The 26655-nt window shown below is 35.7% G+C and overlaps 2 protein-coding genes across 4 annotated transcripts; one reads left to right on the top strand and one right to left on the bottom strand.

The window, feature by feature from the left end:
* Nucleotides 1–220: 220 nt before the first annotated feature.
* On the bottom strand, nt 221–4211 carry myl9a (myosin, light chain 9a, regulatory; the record flags this gene model as incomplete). The annotated part of the gene is given in 8 exon segments (XM_079849531.1): nt 221–396; nt 959–1120; nt 2572–2778; nt 4001–4030; nt 4033–4087; nt 4089–4117; nt 4120–4154; nt 4156–4211. Coding segments are annotated over 8 exon segments (735 nt in total). The 5' UTR covers nt 4197–4211.
* Nucleotides 4212–5739: 1528 nt separating this feature from the next.
* On the top strand, nt 5740–26655 carry pfkfb2a (6-phosphofructo-2-kinase/fructose-2,6-biphosphatase 2a). Of its 3 annotated transcripts, none has more exons than XM_079849528.1 (16): nt 5740–5933; nt 6048–6180; nt 9646–9771; nt 11427–11523; nt 12430–12496; nt 13472–13546; nt 13693–13749; nt 14398–14522; nt 17197–17404; nt 19156–19302; nt 20631–20735; nt 21387–21516; nt 21776–21838; nt 22182–22246; nt 23957–24148; nt 25016–26655. In XM_079849528.1, the coding sequence occupies exons 2-16, from the start codon at nt 6123–6125 to the stop codon at nt 25058–25060; spliced, it is 1560 nt and encodes a 519-aa protein (XP_079705654.1). In that variant the 5' UTR covers nt 5740–5933; nt 6048–6122; the 3' UTR covers nt 25061–26655. The 3 variants fall into 3 exon arrangements, with proteins under 3 accessions (XP_079705654.1, XP_079705656.1, XP_079705655.1); XM_079849530.1 differs by having other exon boundaries at nt 5779–5933; nt 10909–11523; XM_079849529.1 differs by having other exon boundaries at nt 5801–6180; nt 10909–11523.

The raw sequence follows: 26655 nt of genomic DNA, 5'->3' as shown, positions 1-26655 counted from the left end.
AGTGTGTAGTTTACATTGTGAGCAAAACGTTCAAGTAACAAAGTTTATGTTTACCACAGACCTTATATTGAAAAGCCCCATTATAAAAACGCATAGGAAAATCCATAGGGAACCACTGGTGACAAAGTGATAAAACTGAACTATTGGATCATCAAAATCATTAGATGTAAGGGATCAGTACATATATAATAAGCTGCTTAATGAATCTGGCTGCTGGTTTTTACATGTCGTCCTTGTCTTTGGCGCCGTGTTTGAGGATGCGAGTGAACTCGACGTAGTTGAAGTTCCCTTTCTTGTCGATGGGCGCCTCTCGGAAGAGCTCATCCACTTCTTCATCTGTGAAACGATCACCCATGGTGGTCAGCAGCTCTCGGAGATGATCCTCGTGGATGAAGCCTGTTACACACGGCAGATTACAGGCTTATGTCAACATCACAACCTTTTAAGAGCGCAGAAAAAAAAAAAAACTTTTTAAAAAACGTCAGGGTCAGTCGACTAAACACAAAAATCCAATCATTAAAAAAAAAAAATCTTTTGATTTAAAAACAAAACATTTTATGGTTTTAGTTAGTTAACTATAATAATCATGTTTAGGTTTCAGGAATAATGAATATATGGTTTTAGTCATATTTCAAGGTCATATTTAAGTCTAAAATCAAAAGAAAATATATATGTAAAAAATAAATATATATAGCCTATATAATATATATATTGTGCAATTTTGCTATTATTTCTTAGATGTATGCCTTTAACAGCTTCTTGATTAGTTCATATTAAAATGTACAGCATAGGTTAATGTCATTTTAAACACTGAAACTGTCAATCCTGTGAACTTTATGAGGGAATAATTACACCCCAGCATATATTAAAATGCATTAATTTAGCTTGAGATGGTGCAATGCAGTTTATTAACACTTGAACATGTTATTTGTCTGCCAGATTAAAGTCCTCGCTGTACCAGAAGCGTCTTCATCGAAGCATGTGAAGGCGTTTCGTATGACGTCTTCAGGGTCGGTCCCGTTCAGACGTTCTCCAAACATGGTGAGGAACATGGTGAAGTTGATGGGACCCGGAGCTTCACTCATCATTCCCTCCAGATACTCGTCAGACGGGTTCTTCCCTGGATCAAACAATCACATCGATTTAAGCCCTCACATGCACACACACACACACACACACACACACACACACACACACACACACACACACACACACACACACACATGTCTGGTTCACTATCTTTGTGGGGACTCTCCATAGACGTAATGGTTTTTATACCGTACAAACTATCCCCTTACACTGCCCCTGCCCCTAAACCTACCCATCACAAGAAACATTCTGCATTTTTACTTTCTCAAAACAACTCATCCTGTGTGATTTATAAGCCTTTTGAAAAGTGGGGACCGCTGGCTGGTCCCCACAATGTAGGTGATCTCAGGTTTTACTATTCTTATGGGGACATTTGGTCAAGGGCACAAATTACACACACAGAGACACACACACACATCAACTTCACTGTCCTGCTCGAAGTTTCATTGGTGTTGGTAAAATCATTCCAGTGTGGGTGATGACTAATGGTTGATATTTTGTATGTTATTTGGCCTGCAAAATATTACTGACAAAAGACATTATTGGAGGAATCCTACAAAACCTCATCTTACATAAGGTCATATTTCAGCCCAAAATCAAGAGAAAAATTAAGCCTATTTAAAAAAAAAAATAAAAAATTAGGGGGAAAATATGTTATTGCATTAATCTTACAAACCCTGTTCTTACCTACTTTCTTTCAGGCTAAATTCAAAAGAAAAATGAAGCATATTTAAAAAAAGAAAGAAAGAAAATATTTATGATATATAGGCCTATATATATATACTACCTTACATATGAAGAGTTCAGATGCAAAATCTGCATTTTGAAATTTTCATGCTATCATGCCATCTGAAATGATCATTTTTATCAAGCTTGTATATTAAATTCAGTAATTTCACTTAAATGGCAATGAAAATTACCTATTAATTGTCATTTAAGTGAAATTACTGAACTTAAATATATACAAGCTTGATAAAAATGATCATTCTAGAAGAAAATTTCAGATGGCACTTAGAGGCTTTTGCATCTGAACTGTCCATATATACCAGGAAGATTTTAAAATGAGCGCTTCATTCATAAATCCGTAAGATCTTGCCTTCATGCCATGGAAACACAAACTGGAAGACAGAACACAACGAGCGCTGAAAAGAGGCGGAGCTACATTGTGTACAGTTGACCACGCCCATTTTATAAATGACCCCATTATAGCTATCCAAACAGTAAAGATAAAAAAAAATTTTTTCATAACTATTGACCTAGAGAGTCCGGAGAATTTTACTGCGGTGGTTTAATTGAGGTTGAGCAAAAAAAACGTATGACTAGTTCATAAAAGTGTGTATATATAGCTTTAGGTTTTTATATATATATAAAATCATACTTCAGCCCGTTGAACCTACATGACCAAAGTAAAAAGATGTACCTAAAGCATTTGTTGAGTACACTGAAGTTATTTCCCATGTTATATAAAAGCATCTATATTACCGAGAGAGGCCAGCATGTCGTGTAGATCCTCCTTATCGATGAAGCCGTCTCTGTTCTGATCGATCATATTGAAGGCCTCCTTGAACTCCTGGATCTGTGATTGGTCGAACATGGCGAAGACGTTGGAGGTGGCCCTCTGCGGGCGCTTCTTTGTGGTCTTTCCTTTGGCACGCTTGGCTGCAGACATTTTGACTGTTGGGTTTGGTTCTGCAGAAGGAAGAGATGCGAGATTAAAGTCATTAGAGTCGGCTTATCGCAGCCTGGAGGGAAATGCAATGCAATAGAGCAATGCCATCGACTTGTATGAGGGATGAAGTGGTAACACTTTATAATAAGCTTCATTAGTTTACATTAGTTAATGCATTAACTAACATGAACAATACATTTGTTACAGTATTTATTAAGATTTGTTAATGTTAGTTAATCAAAATACAGCTGTTCATTGTTAGTTCACAGTGCATTAACAGATACAACCTTTGATTTTAATAATGTATTAATTAATATGAACTAAAATTAATAAGTGCTGAAGAAGTATTGTTCATTCTTAGTTCATGTTAACTAACTAACCTTATTGTTAAGTGTTACCAATGAAGTACTCTCTAAAAAATGCTGTGTTGTTTCAATCCATGTTTGGGTCAAATATGCACAAACACAACCGTTGCGTTTAAAAAGCATTTTAAACACTTAAACCGACGACCCCAACATGGGATTTAAAAAACCCCAGCATTTTTTAGAGTGTGTTTCTTATTCTTATCTTATTCGGTGGGAAAATATGTATGAAATGCGTATGAAATATGCATCCAGTCTTAAATCATAATAGTTAGAGGGACATTTGATGCATTCGACATTAAATTGACTTGAATTTTCAAGATGTGACATGCTATAATTCACCTAAAACTTATTTTTTTTGTACGGCATGGAATATTTTACTGAAAACAATTCATTTATCAAACCGCAAGGCCAACTAAATCAAGCCAGTAAAGACAATGGTGGCACTTTACAAAACCTTTGATTTCACTTATACATACAGTATATGTATATTTGGGTTAAGGGATCAGTATTACAGTGTAATTATACATTTACGTACTGAGTAATAATATTTAACTACATGTACTTACTATAGGCTTAGGATTAATTGCATGTAATTATGCATAATTTATAGCGATACTAGCTACATATGTACCAGACACATGTAACAGTAAAATAAAGTGTCACCCAAAATCTTCATGTTGAATTATAAAATGTGTATTGTTATAAACAGAACAGAACCCCATTTCAGACTTTACATATTTCAAAAGTAAAATATCATATGTAATCAGTTTTGAAACTATGCATGTTCTCTGCCAGTACTGTTCAGACTGAAAGTGTATTATATCTGTTAACCAGTAACAAAACCAACAACGATTGACAGTTCTTAGAGTAAGTGTACCTGGTTTAGCTGTTGAAGACGGTGGAGAACGGCGTGTGTGTCGGATCTGTTCCTCTTTGGGCTGAAGGGAAGTTTGTTTGGTTTTTCAGGCTTTTCTCCACACCTCCCTGTTCCTGAGCGGCCAATGAGGTCAGCCTCCCGTCTGGAGCCTTTAGCCATACAAGGCAAAGGAATCTGAGAGCCACAGACCTCGCATATCCTGAGAAACAGCAGAACGTTTTCACAATGGCCCGGGTCTGGCCAGAACGAGGCCTTATTTAGCAAATAAATGATTAAGTGTGCAGGACAAAAGAAACATTTCCTTTGGCAGCCAGTGCAGATGAAGACCAGCACAGGCTTTCTAAAGTCATTTCAGGCCCTGCTGAGGGATTTGCATTAGAAAAAATGCAAATTTATGAGGTGCTGGCTTGGTAACAGAGATAAATCTTCGTTCTTCTTCTTCTTCTCCTCAAATATTTATATACACAAATGATTGGAGAGCTATAAAAATGTTCCTGCTGAGAGCAGTGTCTATTGTTTTACATTGTTTAACACAGTGTGCACAAAACTACTGCATTTATTGCATAAATAAAACAACTAGGTGATGTTGCAAAAGTTCACACAGTATTTTTCCATATTTTTGGGGGGAAGAAAGCCAATATCAATGTAAGTCTATACACCAATGTTCAGCTGAACAATGACACTATTGTCTTTTTTAGAGCTGCTTTATGGCAGAATTGAACTCTGTTTGCATCATTGAATCATTATGTTCCTGTTTATCCCTGCAAAGCTGCTTAGAAACAATCTGTATAGTGTAAAGCGCTATAGAAACAAAGGAAACTTGACACTGTCCTTAATTATATTAGACTAAACAACATTCATCCTCAATACTCAAGTATTATACACAAAGCCTAACCCTTACGAAAAGTAACCATGGTTTTACTACAAATGAAACCAAAAAACATGGTTATTATTGTAGTTATAAACCATGGTAATCACAAATTAACCATGGCCTTGCTACACTAGTATCCATTTGTAGTAAAACTGTCAATCAATCAGACTTTTACTATAATACAAACCACGGTTAATTTGAGTAAGAAAGGGTTTTAGATGTTTTAATTTCATAAAATAATCAATCTACCATCATAAACGCTAGATATTTCACTGGCACCTCACACTTTCTGATTGATGTAAAGTGTAACCAATCAGATTAGCGCAATAAATCCCGCCCCCAGCATCTTCAACGCAGTGATTGGTTCAGACGTTGAGCGGCAAATCTTACTGGCTTATCATTAATCACAGAAGTTCTTCCTACAGAGGGCGCTTTACGGCTCACCGGTCTGATCCATGAATAATGCTAATCTCATCATTTAATCCTCTTTACTAGAGACATTTGTGAACCAAAACTTTAAAAATAGCCAAAAATTAAAAAAATAATTTCATTTATTTATACCTGACACACAAATAAAAATGCGCGCAACTCTCAACTACAATATTGTTTTGAAAAGCCTCATCCAGTTAATCAGCGCTGTGAAAAGTAACATGTATCACGAGACAACGGTTTTTCCCCCAAAGGTGTTCTGGACATTTTTGTGCACCTGAATAATGATACCGATAAACATTAATAGTGTCGAATCGTAAAAAACACAATGAAAAGTAAATATAAAATAATTATTATTTACACCCATCGCGCCTGACCAATCACAGACAAGATCTGTGCCGCTAACTCCGCCCATTCTGTTGTTTATGTGCTAATCACCGTTCTAGCATTTATTATTTTTCTATGGGTTGGATGTTTTACCGTGGGCAGCTCCAACAGACACACACACACTTCCTGAATCGCAGCGGTCACATCAAATCTTCTCTTTTCCAGAGCTCTTAAAGGATTTTTTTTTTTTTTTTGCTGAGTTTGAATGGAAAATGTGCCGTGCGTTTGAGTCCTCTCCGATGCAGGGTTAGTAAATGCAGCTTTGGTTTTTAATAAGTCTCGGAGAATAATAAAGCAGCAGATGTGGAATGATACCAGGCCATTAATGATCTTATCTTGAGTTGCGTGATACCTGCGCAGGTGGACTGACCTCTACTGACCTCTGATCACCTGTGCTGACCCTCACACCTGTCCGTCAAGCTGCATTTCATAGTCATGGACAGTTCAAATGACAGCAAGAAGGCGGAGCCCAGAGTCAATGAGAAGAAATGCTGTGAGTTGTTATTATTATTTGTGCTAATTTTAGTACCCTGTGTCTTTATAAAATGCTCAATGGTGGATCAACTTTTGTGGGGATTCAAACTGGTAACCTTTTGGTCACTACCCAATTATTAGATGCTATAAGGTATGCTTTTTTGAATTTGCTGTTTTGAATTATTAATTCTTATTAAATGGTTCATTTAGAGTGTATTGATGTGGTTATGAAAGTATTTTTCTGTAAAAACATAATTTATGTCCTTGTATAGTATGCAAAGTGCCCTTTTCTGCACTTCAAAACTAGCTGTAGTTTAAAGTCCCCCTGTGGTGAAAATCCAGCTTTTAATGTTGTTTAGATGTCTATGTGGTTTTTATTCATATGCTTTAAGACAAACCATGTGTTAATTCATAAGTCGACACCAATGCTGAGTATTTTCTCCTTAAAACTGCAGTGAACCAAAGACAGTCTCAATCACAAAAAACCTTGTAACCAATCAGATCAATGTGTGATCTCTGAGCTGGTGCGAGTGAGTGGAGGCGGGGCTAATTTGCATATTCATATAACCGTGTATACTAAATGAGGCAAGGGAGTTACATTCAAGCTATTCTAAGGCAAAAACCGTTTAAATATGTAATTTTGGTGATCAAAGATGAGTTTCAAGTGATAAAATGATTGACTAGGCCTAAAGGTGGACTTTAACAGAATGAGCCTGTCATTCAAACGCAGAGCAGAGAGTTGAGCTTTAACATGTTCGTTCAAGCTGAAAGAGAATCTAAATCAGATTGGAATTTGAGCTCTGGGTCCAGACAGTGTTTTTATGGAATGCAAAGCCCATAGGATGGCATGTCGGGTCGTGTTTCTGTGGAGTAATATACTGATGATGAATAGTAAAGAATATCAAAGAGAGCAACCACCTAACAACAACCCAGAACATCATAGCAACACCCTGGCGATCATCCCGAACACCTTAGTAACCCTATCCTCCTGAGACACAGCAATAGAGTTTTGTCCTCTCTCCTCTGTTATATTTTAGCGAATTTCTCTGATGACATACATGCCACAGTTTTAAGTCTGGGTGTCCTGTAAAGAGCACATTCAGGGCTTTGCAGAGATACCAAATGTTTGGAGGTGTAACCACGGCAACTCCCTCTCCTTGGACTTTAAAATGACTGAATGATCAAATGTAGCACTCTTATGGAAATATGATAATGGTTTGTAATGATCGTTTAAATCTGACTCATTTTCAGATTGTTTGTCATAAAATCAGCATCTCAGGAAAATGTTATGGTTTCTAATCAGAGAATATGACCGACCGAAATTCTGTTAAAGGGATATTTCACCGCTGGAAAGATAAATGTGTATTTAAATTGGGTCATTTATGTAGTAGAAATGTGAAATTATTTTAGAAGTTGGAGCCTTCTAGACTGAGAAAAGCCAGAAAATGTGGATGAAAGACAACGACTCCCAGAATGCACTTGCTTCGCTGCCCTACGAGGACACTCCCAAGCCACGCCTACCGGTTACAGAGGGCAGTATCGGAAGAAATGATACAACTAGGCTACTAGTGATTCGAAACTGAAAAGACGGCGTTTTATCTTGAGATCCCCCTATGGGCGGGTTGAAGACATGCGGAACGAGCTCCTCCTACTGGCTGGAGTCTCTCGCCTCTGGACAAACAAGCCTCTGATGATCATGACGCTAAATGACCATTTTTGTGTCATCTGAGGTTTTTTTCCAGACACACAATACAGAAATCTCTCGTCTCAGGGGGACATGAGGGAGGGAAGCACGGCCACTCCAAAATACTACCGGGTTTCTACTGATACAAAGCTTAATGCTAATCGGTGAAGAATCCCTTTAAGAAACAGGGCACTGATTTCATACATGACCACCACTGTAGAGACATCAGGACTTAAATCATGTTTATCAGGCATTCTGGGAGACACAACAAGTGAATGGGGAAAGAAATTATCTATCTATCCGATGACATATTAGACATTATTATGAAAATATTCCAAATTATTATTCCCATTATTACACGTTTTAGACTTTTTTTCATTACATGTTGCTCCAAGAACACATTCATTTGCAATTTAGATACATTATATAGATACATTGCATTGAATGGGAATGGCATTTACATGCATATTGCATAAAGTAAAATGGTTTATCAAATGATTCTGTTAAATCTTTCATAACATAGTTGAGAATCATCTTTATACAAAGTTTTGTTTGAATTAACATTATTTATGAATTAAAAAACTAAAATAATCGATTCATGTCTTAATTTTCTCAATAAATGGGTCCTGGTGTCCTCTAGAGAGGTCATAGCATAACATACGAATACAATATCAAAAATGTCCATTCAATTTGTTTCTTATGGGCCAGAAAATGTAATGAATTTGCATTTCCTTCAGCCTGAGGCTTATTTATTTCACTGTTGGTGTGAAAGGGCCTTTACTTTTGCCAAACATATAATAACTTTTTTTTTGTTACTAAAAAACAAATGAGCAAGCCCAGCCCAGAGGAGAAAAGTTATGTGACGCATTACTTTACATAAAAAGTGACTAAGTAACGCAATTGGTTGTGTTTTTAGGGAGCAATGCAACATTGTAATGCCTTACTTTTAAAAGTAACTTTCCCCCAAACTGAAAATGACAAGAATTTAAATCTTGTTTTATGAAAAATATATCAAAATAAAATGAGTTTATGATTACAACAAGAGAAAAATAATAATAATCTGCCAATGGGATCAGAAAAATACATGTAATTCAAAGCTTATTTTTCTTTCCCCATTGGCAGACATTTGATCCTGTTAAACCTACATCCTAAAATAAAAATAAAAATTGGTAACACTTTATTTTAGTGTCCTTGTTACATATGTTACATGTACTTACCATAGTAATAACAGTAAATTATGCATAATTACATGTAACTGACCCTCAACCCAATCCTAATCCTACCCTAACCCTATAGTAATTACATGTAGCTTAATATTACTCAGTACTTAAATATATAATTACACTGTAACAATGACACCTTAAAATAAAGTGCAACCAAAAATTTTATCGGAATTTTATATCTTAGGACATTTTGCTTCTCAAGTAAATGCATCTTGATGTAAGAATGCTTCTAGAAACCAGAAAACAAGACAAAAACCCTGAGTTGGAAATTCATTTTTGCAGTTTCATTCTCAGAAACACGTGATTCCATTAATACGAGAAGCCTCAAGCTACATTAATGCATAATTGACAAGGTTATGCAATAATGTCAATAACTTGAGCGGCATGAAAGCGCAGTGCCTTCGGTCCCGGTGAAATCCTCACTGATTTCCACCAGCAGAGAAACTCTGACACATCTGAAGTGTGTGGGACTGTTATGAGTATAAATATGGTGCTATCTGATTGTGTTATACTGCTGCTCTGAGTCTGAGAAGAACATTGTTGGCAGTAAATCATGTGTGTTTGTTTGGTGTCATAGCATGGGCTTCATACATGACCAACTCGCCCACCGTGATCGTGTTGATCGGCCTTCCAGCCAGAGGAAAGACCTACATATCCAAGAAGCTGACGCGCTACCTCAACTGGATCGGGGTTCCCACCAAAGGTGAGTGTGTGAGTGTGTGAGTGTGTGAGTGTGTGAGTGTGTGAGTGAGTGAGTGAGTGAGTGTGTGAGTGAGTGAGTGTGTGAGTGTGTGAGTGAGTGTGTGAGTGTGTGAGTGTGTGAGTGTGTGAGTGAGTGAGTGTGTGAGTGTGTGAGTGTGTGAGTGTGTGAGTGAGTGTGTGAGTGTGTGAGTGTGTGAGTGTGTGAGTGAGTGAGTGAGTGAGTGTGTGTGTGAGTGAGTGTGTGAGTGAGTGTGTGAGTGAGTGTGTGAGTGAGTGTGTGAGTGAGTGAGTGAGTGAGTGAGTGAGTGTGTGAGTGAGTGTGTGTGTGAGTGAGTGTGTGAGTGTGTGAGTGTGTGAGTGAGTGAGTGAGTGAGTGAGTGAGTGAGTGAGTGAGTGTGTGAGTGAGTGAGTGAGTGAGTGTGTGTGTGTGAGTGAGTGTGTGAGTGTGTGAGTGAGTGTGTGTGTGTGAGTGAGTGAGTGTGTGAGTGTGTGAGTGAGTGTGTGTGTGTGTGTGTGTGTGAGTGAGTGTGTGAGTGAGTGAGTGTGTGAGTGTGTGTGAGTGTGTGAGTGTGTGTGAGTGAGTGTGTGAGTGAGTGTGTGAGTGAGTGTGTGTGTGTGTGTGAGAGTGAGTGAGTGAGTGAGTGAGTGAGTGTGTGTGTGAGTGTGTGTGTGAGTGAGTGAGTGAGTGAGTGAGTGAGTGAGTGAGTGAGTGAGTGAGTGAGTGAGTGAGTGAGTGAGTGTGTGTGTGTGTGTGAGTGAGTGAGTGAGTGAGTGAGTGAGTGAGTGAGTGAGTGAGTGAGTGAGTGAGTGAGTGAGTGAGTGAGTGAGTGAGTGAGTGAGTGACTGACTTTATAGACCAGATCGCTTTTCAGTGGCGCTGCTTATATAACTTCAGTCCAGCTCCAGCATACTTCTTTCTGTACTGATTCTGCCAGCGAAATATCGTTATTCCTGGGGTTGATACACCAAAATGATTTCTTAAATTGAACAAGAAATTAATTAAAATACATAAAAAAATAAAAATAAAGTTAAATTATGATTATTACAGGATTCTAACTGTCATGTAAAACTAAGGGAAAATATATCAGGGAATTTTAACATTGTCATTTACGTTTTTTTTTTGTTTGTTTTTTTTCAGCTCTACAATATTCATACAGCTTGAAATGACTCTTAATCCAGAAATAATGACATCATGAAAATGTGTTGTTCAAAAGATGTGAACCCTAGTTTAACATTTCTAACATTCGTTCTGCTATTAAATATCAAACTAGCTTTATGGCCCGTTCACACCAAGGACGACAACTATAATGATGAAGATACAGTTTTATAAAAATTGTTCAATATGTAAAAGAATAGCAGAGTCCAGACCACAACTATAACGATAACGACAGGAACTGGAATCACGTTCACAACGATATTTCCCCGCTAATGAACAATAAAAACATTGACAGCCAATCAGAATCCATCCTGCTGTAACAAACACGAGCATTTAAAGTGACAGATGACAAAACTGTGCTTAGGATAAACAGATTATAGCAATCGTTCTTAGTGTGAACGGGTCTTTACGTTGAAGTTACCCAAAAGACTGTTGTGTGTTCGTAACAGTTGTGTGTTTGTAACAGTTGTGTGTTGGTAACATTTGTGTGTTTCTGTCAGTTTTTAACCTGGGCGTTTACAGACGCGAGGCCGTCCAGTCGTACAAGTCTTATGACTTCTTCCGTCATGACAATGAAGAGGCCATGAAAATCAGGAAGTAAGTATTTCCCCAGCGTTCTGTGTACGGTTTAAACACGAGAGGATGTTTCTACAGCAGAGTGACTCTCCTGAAGCCGTTTCAGTCAGGGAATGTTCAGGGGAGGAAGTTCTGAGTTGCATTATGTGACTTTATTGTAATATTGTAACTATGTTTGTGGACCTATTACATGTTTGTGGTGCCTTTTACAAAGTCTTGATTTTGTTTTTAAGCTCAGCTAGAATAGGTTTTCATGCTTTTTTTTTCATATATTTGACTATGAGCACGTTTATAGGGCCCTATGAAATCCGTTTTATATTTTTCCAAAATCTGTTTGAATTTTTCTCGATTCCTTTTTTTACATATTTTTTTTTACTTTTAATGGTTAAATTAAAACTTTTAATGGTTCAAATTTTTCTGGATTCCGTTTTTTTTTTTTTTTTTCGGTAAAAAATAGTTTTGACTCCATTTTAATGGTTAAATTAAAATATTTAATAATCAAAAAGCATGTCTAATTTATTGAAACCATGCAACTTGTACAATTTAACAATAATTTATTCAAATATTTACAAAAATGACATGTTTAGGGCCATATGAAATATTTTTTTCTCACATTCCTTTTTTCCCACCAAATTCTGTGTTTTCTGGATTCCATTTTAATGGTTTCATTAAATTTTAATAATCATGCATGTCTCATTAATTGAATTAAAAAAACAACCATATTCTTTTCTTTCTTTTTTTCATTTAAAAAAATGCAATGGAGGCGTTTCAGGGAGTTCAGAAACAGTGACACTGTCTGATATAGAGAATAACTTTGTCATTTTGCAGAGATTTTTCACACTAAAGAAAGAAGAACATGTCAGAAAGCACAATAGATCCTCTTTACATGATTTGTGTTTGTGGCGTGACGCTGTGTTTGTCTCTCAGACAGTGTGCCATCGTGGCTCTGCAGGATGTGAAGTCGTACCTGAGTGAGGAGGGGGGGCAGATCGCTGTGAGTTCTGCTCTGAACACGTTTACATACTCAAACCAGAATTTCTCCATCTATTACATCAAATAGTATTCACATGTATTGTTTTGTGTTGCATAAATATGCAGCTGTTTCACAGTTTATAGTGGCATCAGACAACTTCAAATAAAACTATTTAAATAAAAACGGTAACACTTTACTTAAAACCTTTTTATATAATGCATTCTAAAAGTATTTTTAATGCATTAATTATGCCTTGTAATGCACCTTATAATGCATCGTTTGAATAACTGTAACCACAGTGATAATACATCTAATTATTGAACACATCTTTAGATACTATAATGCATTAAAATGCATGACAAACAGTCAATTTCAGAATCTGAAAATATTATAATGCATTTTAACTTTGGTTATAATTATTTATGAAAAGCATTATAATGTACACTATGAATACCTTTATAATGCATTATACAGAAGGGCTTTAAGTAAAGTTAACAAAAATCTATTGACATAAAGCTAAAATAATATAAATATTAAATGAAAAACGTTATCAAATGATTAATATATTCTACAATAGTATATAAATAATACTATCATGCATGCCTCTTTCTTTTGACTTTTTTCCTCCGTCTCTTTTATTCAGATGGTGTTTTGCTGATTTGTAATGGATGCATGAAGTTAAATTTCGAAGGTTTTCAAGAATTAATGCATTTTGGATGAATTTGAGATGTTCTGCTATCACATTTTCATCAGAAATGCTTAAATTCAAATATTTGCTGTCATGTTTGGACTATATTCCATCCCTGCATCTGTACCTACACCTGCAAAAAGAGCATATAAATCAATCTCATTACAATTAATACAATAATTATTTCCCTGTTATTCTCTAATTGCAGTTCTATCATAAACGAATAGCTCTAATATTTCCAGTATGATTGATGATTTATCCCTCATTGTGTGATGTGATGTGTCTTATGAAGCATTTGTCTCTGGCAGGTTTTTGATGCCACAAACACAACGCGAGAGAGACGTGACCTCATCCTGAGTTTTGCGCAGGAGAACGCATATAAGGTGAATATCAGGCGCTTGCTGAAATATGATCAGTTGTGTGAAATGTTGCAGTCGTCAGGTTACGCTGGAGAAACCGAACGTGCAGAGGTCATGTATAGAAACGTTGAGACACTATTTAATGTGATTATTTTTGCTTTTGTTTCCAGGTGTTTTTTGTCGAGTCGCTCTGTGACGACCCAGAAGTCATTGCTGCCAACATACTGGTGAGTGTCGACGCTGGAAATATTCATATTCTGCACTGAAAGGGATGGTTCGGAGTAAAATCAACCTAGGGTCCTTTGTACCATGACCTCGAGTCAAACACCCCCCCAGAAGCCTTTTCTCCCTTGGTTGAACATTATTAAAGTTAGAGCTTATGTAGAGATATCAGCCGGATGGCTTAGTGCAGGCGCTAATGGATCCTATGATGAATTTAGTAAATTACCCCACTAATAATGCCCAGAATGGACCAAACTTCTACAGTAGTACAAATAGTTTCTGTACTCATAAAACGAGGCATTGGAAAGTTTGTAAGTACATCAGGAGTTTATTTAAATAACACTAATCTGATGGCTAATGCTAACGCTAACCCGGTCGTCGACGTCACTTCCGTGATTTGGGAAAAGCCTGGAAAAGTCCTGGCAGAAAGCGATGCATAAGGATGTAGGATGTAGCTATGCAGCTTTTATGCACTCATATTAATTGAGACTATATGGAAATATCTGTATGTTTAAAAAAAACTATATTTATCACACTGAAAGATTATTTCCTATTATTGTTATTGATTAACCATTCCACTATGTATTTATGTAAATTATACATGGGCTATCTTGATGCTGATAAAAGTTAATATCAGTGCAATTCTGGATCAGGATGTGAAGGTTTCCAGTCCGGATTATCCTGAGAGACACAGAGAGAGCGTGATGGGGGATTTCCTGAAGAGAATCGAGTGCTACAAAGTCACATATCAGCCGTTAGATCCAGATGAACATGACAAGTAACATTACACTTTTTTTTTTTTTTTTTTTTTTCAATCCATTTATTAAACATTTCCTTTTTCTTTTTTTTCTTTTTTTTTAATAAAATAAAATGTTTTCTCTTTGAATTTTACAGTTTTTTGGGAAACTATGTGATAATATTCAATTTCAGCATTTCATCTGTGTCTTTAAAGGGTTAGTTCACCCAAAAATGAAACTTCTGTCAGTAATTCCTCACCCTCATGTTGTTCCAACCCCGTAAGACTTTCGTTCATCTTCAGAACACAAATGAAGATATTTTTGATGAAATCTGAGCTGTCTCACTCCTCCATAGGCTTCTATGTAATTGAAACTTGCCGGTCCAGAAAAGTTAGTAAAAACATCGTTAAAATAGTCCAAGTGACTACAGTGGCTCCACCTTAAGTTTATCAAGCGACGAGAATACTTTTTGTGCGCAAAAACAAAACAAAAATAACGACTTTATTCAACTATTGATTTTCTTCTGTGTTTCTCTGAGTGAGTTGACGTAGTGTAACAGCGCAGCGCTTCTGGGTTGTACGTCAGAACGGAGGCTCACTATTGGCCGACGCTGGTCATGTGTGTGATGCGTGTGATGCTGGCCAATAGTGAGCCTACGTTCTGACGTACAACCCAGAAGCGCTGCGCTGTTACACTACGTCAACTCATTCAGAGAAACACAGAAGAAAATGAAGAGTTGAATAAAGTTGTTATTTTTGTGCACAAAAAGTATTCTCGTCGCTTGATAAACTTAAGGTTGAGCCACTGTAGTCACTTGGACTATTTTAACAATGTTTTTACTAACTTTTCTGGTCCGGCAAGTTTCAATTACATAGAAGCCTATGGAGGAGTGAGACAGCTCTCAGATTTCATCTAAAAAATCTTCATTTGTGTTCTGAAGATGAACGAAAGTCTTACAGGGATAGAACAACACGAGGGCGAGTAATTACTGACAGAAGTTTCATTTTTGGGTGAACTTTTCTGTTGTCATGTCAGAAAGCCTCCAGCAGAGAGCAGTGCAGATTCAGTACAGTCTGCTGAATTTACTTTGTTCATTTGTAAGCGTGTGGTTTTGTTTAATGATCATAATAATATATCATAAATACCCGTAAATACCTTCTAGTAAATTAGGTTACATTCAAATTATGTGGCTATTCAAATCTCAACCTAGAATCTTTGAAAAACCTGTAAGGATTGTTTGGATAGTCAGAAGCATTTCTGTAATTCCTCAGGCGTTGCTTTTGGCTTTATCGTGAGATTATCTTGCTGGGAAAATTCAACCTCTCTGTAGAGCTTGCAGACAGAGCCGCGGCCATTAAATCTGTCCTTGCCTTCAGACATGTTGGGTTATCTTTTATTCTCTGCTGTAAAAGTGCTTAAAGGGACAGTTCACCCAACAATTTTCTCATTTACTCATCCTCAAGTTGTTCCAAACCTGTATTTTTTATATATTTTTTTTAATATATATTATGGAAGTCAATGGGTCCCTTTAACTGTTTGATTACTCATATTCTCCAAAATATCTTGTATTTTGTGTTTAGCAGAAGAAATAAATGAATGCAGGTTTAGAGCATCTTGAAGTAAATGATGACAGAATTTTCATTTTTGAGTGAACTATCACTTTAAATCCAGCATCTTGAAAACTGTTAAATTCAACTTACAACCTACAGCCATTTATTCCTGACATTTATTTGTAATATTTAACTATTGTAAGCGACATTCTTAAAAAAATAAATGTATTTGGTTTTAATCAACAGTGTTATTTTAGTGGTATTTAAATTAAACTACTAATAAATGTAATACTATATATATATATATATATATATATATATATATATATATATATATATATATATATCGTTTTTATCGTTCATTAGTGGGAGAAATCTTTGAGAAAGTGATTCCAGTTATATCGTTCCTCTGTGACGTTATCGTTATAGTTGTGGTCTGGACTCTGCTATTCTTGTATATGTAATTTATTTTTATTTTTATAAAACTATATCTTTGTCATTATAGTTATCGTCTATGTTGTAAACGGGCCTTTAGTCCAGAATTTTTGTGTTTATACAGTTATGTAGCAGAAGCTTATATCCATGACTTACAAATGAATTAATCAATAGTATAACATATTTTGAACTAAACAACATATTGATTTCTCTACTCTTTTATTAATTGTAGTGTACAGATTGCTCATAAACATGAATAGGCTACTTTATAATCAAGAGAAGGGATTGCTGTTAAGATAAGCTAATTAAGTACAAGTTGATTTGGTAACACTTTATTTTACAGTGTCCTTGTTACATGTACTTACCATAGTAATAACAGTAAATTACATGTAACAAACCCTCAATCAAATCCTAATCCTACCCTAACCCTATAGTAAGTACATGTAGTTGCTTAATATTACTCAGTACTTAAATATATAATTACACTGTAACAACGACACTTTAAAATAAAGTGCAACCGATCTTAAGATTATATAACATTGATTGTTTTCATTCGGCTCGTCTTGTAGATAATTAAATGCAGAAACTGTGGACAATATTAAGACATAACTGTGATTTATAGTGACTCTCTTTCTGTGTAAATCCCTAAATCATTAGGCCACAAACAACCACATATTTAACAGTTTGCACATCATGGGGTGTTTAACGGCTCTTTCTCTGGCTGTTTCAGGGACCTGTCCTTCATCCAGGTGATTAACGTCGGCCAGCGTTTCCTGGTGAACCGAGTTCAGGATTATATCCAGAGTAAGATCGTCTACTACCTGATGAATATTCACGTTCAGAAACACTCCATCTACCTCTGCCGGCACGGCGAGAGCCAACACAACGTCCAGCGCTGCATCGGCGGAGACTCTGAGCTCTCCTCCAGAGGAAAAGAGGTATTCTTTCAATCACTGCACGGATGGATGAGTGGAATACAGCTCATTAAAGCATGCTTGCTTTGTTATGCATCAAACCTGAGAGTTATTTACAATGTGTGCTTTTGATAATTACTGTATTGTGAGGTTAAAAAGCCTTAAAATGAAAATGTACCTTTTAAGAGGTTCAAAATTTGGGGATTGAAAAACAGGAGTTGTGATACGGCGAATGCGATTTATTAAACTTCAAAAGATGAGGATTGAATTAAATACATGAGCAGTGCTCGTTCAAAGTGAAAATATAGATGAATCTTATATTATAATAAAATCTGCAATATTCCATAATAAAATAAGAATTGTCAATAGGCATGCACTGATATGAACATTTTGGCTGAAACCGATAATTCTTTATACTTGAAAGCCGATAACCGATGTATTGGCCGATCAATCTAAATCCAAATTTTTTTAGAATTTTTGAGAGCCTGATTACAAAAACAAAAGTCTCACCATTAAAATCCATGTCCCAAGCACACAGTTATGATGTTCTCAATATCATTTTATGTCGCCGATATGACAGATTGTGCTGCACATATTGCACTTTACTGTATTTTCCTTTTTGAAGTGATTCCAATCATATTTCATGTAATTCAAAATCATCATGTTGAACAGTGTGTATCTGAAGCGTCTCAGCTGAGGGAAATAATAAATTATTTATCGGCTTTAATATATCAGCCAAATATTCGAATCAGGCCAATAACGATAACATTAAAAATGAACGTATATCGGCCGAGACCGATATGGTGGCCAATATATCGTGCATCCCTAATTGTCAGTTTTGTTGACTTTAATGAACTACTCTTGATGAATTAAGACAATTGTAATATGTTGTAGATGATTGTAAGTGCATAGTTAATCTCTCATCTTTTTGAATGAGCAGCTAGAGGTAGTAAAGCAGACATTTCAATATGAGATTTTTGAAAGTCGGGCTTGTTTATAATTAAAAGTACCATATTATATACTTATAACATGTCTTGGGTATTTTAAAGTCGGCATGAAACAGAAGTTGCGATCGTCTTTTCTTCTCTGTTGTGACGTATGTCCGAGTGAAACAGCTTCTCGCACAAGGCGGGGCTTGTGGAACTGATTGGATGGTTGGGTGTACAGAGAGGTGACATCATCTACGGCTGGCCTCGTTTCCTCGCTAAAACGGGATCTAGCGTCTGTCTGCATTTTGGGATATTTCAGATGGCATAAAATTTATTATTGCACTTTGTGAAACCCCTAAAATTATGTAATAAACCTTATTCATTATATCGATCTGTTGTTTTGATTTCCCTATATTGTTGTGGCCACGAGTTGACCGTAACAGTGTGTGTTTGGGAAACGTCCCGCCCTTTATTATAACCACCAGTTTCAACACACTGCTAACTAACTCAACCAGGCCCCGCCCCTTTATTCTGCTTATGAATTATTTAAATGAGGAATATTGTGACGTGTTCGTTCCCGGAAGAAACTCAAGACTACAATGGAGGCGTTTCAGGGAGTTCAGAAACACTGACACTGATATAGAGAAGAACTTTGTAACTTTGCAGAGCTTTTTCATTCTCAAACCGCAACATTACACACTAAAGAAAGAAGAACATGTCAGAAAGCACAATAGATCCCCTTTAAATGTGATTTAAAGAAAATCTGCAAATACCCTGTGTCGATTCCCAGCATGCTCTGGGAGAAATGTTTGGAGGCTTGTTAACGTGTTTCCCGCTCTGTGTTAGTTTTCCAAAGCCCTGCGTGGGTTCCTGGAAAGCCAGAAGATCCCAGACCTGAAGGTGTGGACCAGTCAGCTCAGACGCACCATCCAGACGGCGGAGGAGTTGGGCGTCCCGTACGAGCAGTGGAAAATACTCAACGAGATCGACGCCGTGAGTTACGCACCGCTGGGTTTATTAGAGAAGTTTAATGGTCTTCATATAAACACTGGGCTGTTGTTCATTATCTACGCTGATAAAACACAGGTGTTTTCTGTGAACATGCAATTAGTCAATTTGAGTCAGATGTATCATATTTAACTCATTCACCACACCAAAACTAATTCGGCTATATAATCCTGTGTCATGACTGCAATAAAAGTCTCATTTATAACCGTTACGTCGCACAAAACAGGCCCTGAAAGAGTTCAGACGCAGTTGTGATTTATAAAAACAAACTTGACCGGAAAATGTGCGCACATGCACGCAAACTCTGAGCCATGCGTACGAACGTTTTGTAGACGGTGCAGTTTGGCGACACCGATGGTGAGCTGAGGGACTCACGGCAGATGAAGGAAAACCACTTTAAATCCTAATCATAAATACAGTGCATGTTCACAATATCAGTTTAAATAAATAAAAGAATGATTTAAACTATGTTTTACATCCGATATACACATTTAGATTAAATATACCATTCTCAGTAATGGAGGTAAGCACTTAAATTACATGAGATCATTACAGAGAAGTTACAACATTTTTTATATTCTAATAAATATTTGTAGTGGATGTGATGCTTTTGAACACTTTTCCTGTAATGTTTTAACTACAGCGAGGATTGCTTAGCGCATGATAATAGCAGAACTCATGGTCTGAGGAAATATTTCCATGCAAATAATGATCAATAATTCACAATAAGGCCAATCTGTTGGCCTTTTAAAAATCCATTTAAAAATATAAATCAATTAAAATGACTATTTGGCCTGTGGAAAAGATTGAGAAAAACTTCCTCTGAAATGTATTTTATACTATTTGATTTATTTATTCAAAAACAAGGCTGGACTAGCTAAATGATTTTTAGCAATTTAATGTGACGGCACATCCGTATCTCATATTTTCCTAATGTCTCGCACCGTTAAACACGTGGATGAATATGCATATGCAAATGATATGCAGATGAGGATATGCATAGTAAAACTAGGGGTTGTTAACTCCATATATGGTTATTTCAGGGTGGAGACGCATGTGAACACAATCTTCCGCTGACTGGGATTTATAAAGGGAATTTTGCACAGGTTCTGGCGTACGCATGGTTTTATAAGTCTGAATATTTTTTGCGTACAGCATTTTTGGCTTTCGGGCACACATACACTTTTAATAAGGATCCTACCCACAGTTTTTAATTGCAAAAGTGAAAATGAAATCACATTATTGCAACAGATCTGAGTTGATGATGGAGAAATGTTTGTGCTGTTTGTTAAATGTTTCTTTTTCTGTATCAGGGCATTTGTGAGGAAATGACATATGAAAAGATAAACGAAACGTACCCGGATGAATATTCTCTCAGAGACCAGGACAAGTACCATTACAGATACCCAGGAGGAGAGGTATGTGCACTGTAAAAATGACTTTTGAAGATTTTACAGGAAAATACCATTTCAGTCTTTCTACCACTACAATTTCACGTTTAATTTTCTTTATTATTTTGTGAAATTTACAAAGAGTGAGTGAATAATCCTAGAACATTTCCCCCAGTGTACCATTATGACATGCATGACCATGCATGACCTTTCCAGTTAAATGCTGTTTGTCATTCACCAAATGAATTATTCAGACACAAAGAATGATTCGCTCCCACTTCGGACATCTTTGTGAGCAAGTTTTACTCAGTTCATAATATTACAGTTCATAAGAACTGTTTTCTATGTGAATATACAGTACGTTAAAATGTCATTTATTCCTGTGATCAAAGCAATAGAAAGTTCGAAAAAACACCATTTATTTGAAATAAGAATCTTTTGTAACATTATTAATGTCTTTACTGTCACTTTTGATCAATTTAATGCATCCTAGCTGAATAAAAGTATTAATTTCTTGAACAAAAAAAAAATCTTACTGACCTCAAACGTCTAAAGGTCTAAAAGAAGTGGCGATACTGAACTTTAAGCTGAAGTGTGCAGTTTGTTTTAAATCTTACAATACTTTCTCCTGTCTAATATGGAGAGTCAGCTGTAATTGTCCCTCTTCTCTTGCCGTAGTCCTACCAGGACCTGGTGCAGCGGTTGGAGCCTGTTATCATGGAGCTGGAGAGACAAGGCAATGTTCTGGTCATCTGCCACCAGGCCGTCATGCGCTGCCTCCTCGCCTACTTCCTGGACAAGAGCGCTGGTGCGTCACACACACACCAACACACACTCTCATCATAACAGGCCTCTTGTGACTTCAATCAGATAATGAGAGACACGAGTATGTTGGTTTCTGAGTGCTGGTGTTCAAGCTTCCACAGAAGTGATCCTGTGATAAACACTGTGGGATGAAGTTGAGGATTTTCCCTGAGCGAAACCCTTCCATTCACGACATGTTTGACTCAATTATGTGTTTAAAATCAGCAGATCTTCTCATATTTGAATGTGCTTGTATTGTACAGATGACTTGCCGTATCTGAAGTGCCCCCTCCATGCGGTCATGAAACTGACACCAGTGGCTTATGGTATGTGCTGATTTTCATTCACCTAGACCTGAAAACAAATGTTTTTTACATATATACATACTGTGTGTGTGTGTGTGTGTTTTATTTATGTGTTTATTTAAATGCTATTAAATTTTTATTTAATTTATTTATTTATATAATTAAAATAACAATTAATCAAATTTAAATTAATTAAATATTAATTGAAACATTGTTAAAAATTGGCATGTAATTGGCATAATTGGCATATATAATGTTTTTATAGCATTTTGTATTTATTTAAGTGAGATATAAATACTGTTTGTTTATAAAGAAATATATTCTGATCATTTTCAATATTGTTGTTTGTGTTTTCCTTTTTCAGGCTGTAAAGTTGACAAGTTTGACCTGAAAGTAGAAGCTGTAAACACACACCGGGACAGACCACTCGTAAGCAAACAGAACATGTAGCAGATGTTAAAGCAGCATCACTGTTATTACTAACAACCACACACTGTTACTAATTACTACACACTGTTTCTCATCTTCAGGGAAATGTATTTTTATTTCGTGAACATCGTTTGGTTTTTACCATCATTTCATATGGATTTTTTTCTTTTGTTTTGTTGTGGTGAATGATTCTGCATGCTTATTTTGCGGTGATATTTTTAGAATCATATGCATCTATGGTCGAGCGGCCTACCCAACACAAATACAGCTTCTGTAAATCAGCCGCTGAAAGCCCTCGAGCAAGAATAACCTCCTGAACTCTTGTCATGTTCCTCTAACGGAGAACTAAAGGCTGACTGTCCACAGAGTTTGCTCGTAAAGTGTGGTCTGTTTGTGCAGTGTAAGTCTGTAGGTGTGAGTTTCACCACTGAAAAACACACACCACAGTTCTGCGGTGAGAGAGTCACTACAGCACTGAGATTCTCTCAGTATTTCTGGCTTGTTTTTGCTCTTTACTTAATTGCTTGGTTGTGAATGAGCTCAGCATGTGATTATGGGCGGCAGTGTCCGGTACAGACGACACAGGGAGTTCACTCAGTCTGAGCGATTTTAAAGGGCCGCTATCATGAAAAACATTTGACCTCAGTTGGATGTAATATGTCGACATACTGTGACATTCTCCAATCCACCCAGAAGATTTTTATTTAAATCAATAAAATCACATTATTTACATTTTAAAAATTTTATCTACCTATTTTCTGTTAAAATAACTATTAATACAATTAATTATTAAAATTATTAATAAAATGTATGATGAATATGCATGAAAAATTAATCAAATATAAAATAATGCATTGATTTAAATAAACAAATACATATATTTGTTTATTTAAATCAATGCATTATTTTATATTTGATTAATTTTTCATTACTAAAATAACTTAATAAAATTTAAATTAAATAACAAAAGTTAATACATAAAAAATTGGCATATTTATAAATATATATATATAATATATATGTATTTATTTATTTATTATTATTTGTACCATTGTAATTGCTATTTATTTTTTAATACATTGAACATTTGCATATATATATATATATATATATATATAATAATATTATTATTATTATTATTTGTACCATTTTATTTGCTATTTATTTTTCATTTAATTATTTATTTAATGGTTTAATGATTTATTTATTTAAAATGAGCATAAATTAAATTCTGTACAGTTGATAGTTGTTGATAGTAGTACTTAAATCTTAATAATACAGAAAATAATCTTTGTTTTCTCCAACCCAAATATAATTTATTCATTCTTTTGATTTGTGTGTAATATGTCCCAGACATTTTTTTTTTTTTTTTTTTTTTTTTTTTTGAGACACTAGAAGGAACTAAGCTTAAAAAATGTCTAATTCAGAAATTATCACGTTCTTGATGTTATAGTACATAGAGTACATTATTATATGACCGCCCACATTTGCACATCAACACCTTAATTTCTCATGCAAAACTGTTAGCCAATCACAACAGATGTTATTTACATATTAAAAAGTCTAAGAGGTACAATAGCAGAAACAGCCCGTTTAATTCTAGGATCATATTTGGGTGTGAGAAGCCTTGACTCATTATAGCCCTTTATAAACATGCCTTTGTCACAGTGTCACCCACACACGTAATTCCTACTGTGTGTGTGTTATCAGGGAAACACCAGACGAGAATTGCCGCCCACTCTGCTGAGGAGAAACAGCTTTACGCCACTGTCTAGTCAGGATCAAGTCAAGCGACCTCGTCTCTTCAGCGTTGGCAGCCCGCCCCGGATAACCAGCATTCCTGCTGTACCCTCCTCTCGACTCCCTCAGGCGCAGGAGAACGAGGAACTGAACGAGAGCCAGGTTCTGTTTAATTAGATGTTATCCCTGTGATCAAAGCTGTATCATAACTCCAGTGTTCAGTGTCATGTGATCCTTCAGAAATCATGATTTACTGATCAAGAAATATTTCTGATTCATATCAGTGTTGAAAACAGTTGTGGAAACCGTAATACACTACTGTTCGACAGTAAGATTTAATATTTTTATTCAGCAAGGTATTAAATTGATCAAAAGTGACAGTAAAGACATTTATAATGTTACAAAAATTATATTTCAAATAAATGCTGTTCTTTTGAAGTTTCTATTCATCAAGAATCCTGAAAAATAAAAGTATCACTGTTTCCACAAAAATATCACTTTACAGTTGTGATGCTGAATATTTTTTGTGGAAACTGATGGATAAATCATATAAATCTCTTGAAATCAGTTGAGCTGCCTACTGTCAAATTATATGTACTGTATGTATGTAGAAGTTGTGTTACTTATATACATACATATACACATATATACATATACACATACACATATACATATACACATATACATATACACACATACATATACACATATACACATATATACATATACACATATACATATACACATACACATACACATACACATATACACATATACACATACACAACATACACACACATATACATATATATATATATATATATATATATATATATATATATATATATATATATATATATATATAAATATATAAAAAACACAAACACACACACACCATAATTACAAATAGGTAGGAATATTTTTTTATATATATTATGTGTTTTTCAGTCAGAAGTGGTTGTCGAGAGTCTCTCAAGCATTATTTATGTGTTTACACCAACAAAGTAACCTGTGTCTTCTGTCTTACAGGAAGTCCTGAACTGCTTCAGACCAGCAGACTCCATCCAAGAGTGACAACACAAACCACAAGTTGTGCGACACCCCACGCCAATTAAACCAGTGCAAACGCTTTCTCCAGACATGATTCAACTGTTCCTGACGCCCACTCAGAATCAGCAGCATAAACACTGCTTTATGTAACGCACATAAGTGACATCCATCCATCCATCCATCCTCCTCAACCTTCATCCGTCCACAAGCGCTTGGAAGTACGGTAAAACAACAGCTACAATATCATTGTAGAGTCATTGATTGAAATATTTAACAATTAATGCAAAGAAAATTCACTGGCATTGAATGTATTGACATCTATTGAATAGATTGACAGCTTGTGGAACCAATTAGAGCACAGTTGAACTTATTGAGTGGGCGTGTCTCCAGGATCAGAATTCTTAAAGACACAGTGCACTTCCTGAGACAGTTTTAGAAGCGAATGTTCAAGCACTCTTTTTGTTTTCGTTGCATATATTTTGTCCCGTCTTCTTAATAATGGCTTAGTTATGTGACTGATTGAGGCCAAATCGGACTGGATAATCATGTAAATATTTGTCATGATTTTAGCTGTTAATTGTTTGTGATGTTCTTGGCGTTGTTATTTCCTCATATAGACTCATTCTGCTTTTTGATGGTTTTGATGTTATGCAGAATGTTTTATTGATCATAATGAATGTGAAACCAGGAAGGGTTTGTGAAATTTATGTTCCGCTGGGTTTTTCCTCCCATCAAGCTTTCTGTAATTTGGAAAGGAACATCAGGGTGGTTATTTTAATAGAAAAGCAGATTGTTTTAGTTGTCATAACTGATATGCAAGGGAAACTTGTATACTCGTTCATTCAGTCTTCAACGAATGTGTCCTTTCATAAGCACAGAATCAGTAAATAGTTTTAGTTTTACAAATGTATCTGTAAGAACATTTAAAACTACTGAGAATATGGCAAGCCATACTGTTATATTACTTTTCATGTTTAATGTTATTTAGATTATCATTTGTTATGAAGAGATATTTATAAACGCTGATATTTTGGAAGGATGTTCTTAAAGGTTATTGTAAAATATCTTATAACTATAATGTTTTATAGTTATGTTTTATAATTTGAGTTCATGTGGTCTGATTTTTACATGTTCTTAAAGCGCTTAATACGTGTTGAATGTTATGATGGACTGTGAAGAACATGTTCTATCAATCAAATGTCATACAAAGTGTCTGCATTGTAGTTGCTTCTCGCAGCTTATTCATTTTTCATGTTTGGATATTATCAGATTTGCAAGTGCCTTTGCTTCGCAACCAAAGTGTAACTAATCAAAGTCAACCGATCTCTGAGACAGACTGAAGATTCCTGGACCCAAAAAGACACATTTACCTCAGAGCCGAGTCCTTTATTTTAATGTAATAATGTTGCAGAAGATAAGCTTTGTGTTCTGGTTTCATTGTGACATCATGATAGCATTATAATATCAATATCAGTGGTGACTAACTATGTAATGTCATGCTCATCTATTGATAAAACTTGTGATTTAATAAACCAGTCTCTGATTCAAGTAAAGTTTTTTTTTTTGTCATTTAAGTATACAAGCAATCAAAATGTATTAAAGTAATCATATATGCATTA

The sequence above is a fragment of the Squalius cephalus genome (genome assembly GCF_949319135.1).
Source record: "Squalius cephalus genome assembly, chromosome: 18".
Lineage (NCBI taxonomy): Eukaryota > Metazoa > Chordata > Actinopteri > Cypriniformes > Leuciscidae > Squalius > Squalius cephalus.
Note: the sequence above shows the minus strand (reverse complement) of the source record. Positions and strands in the feature narration are given on the sequence as shown.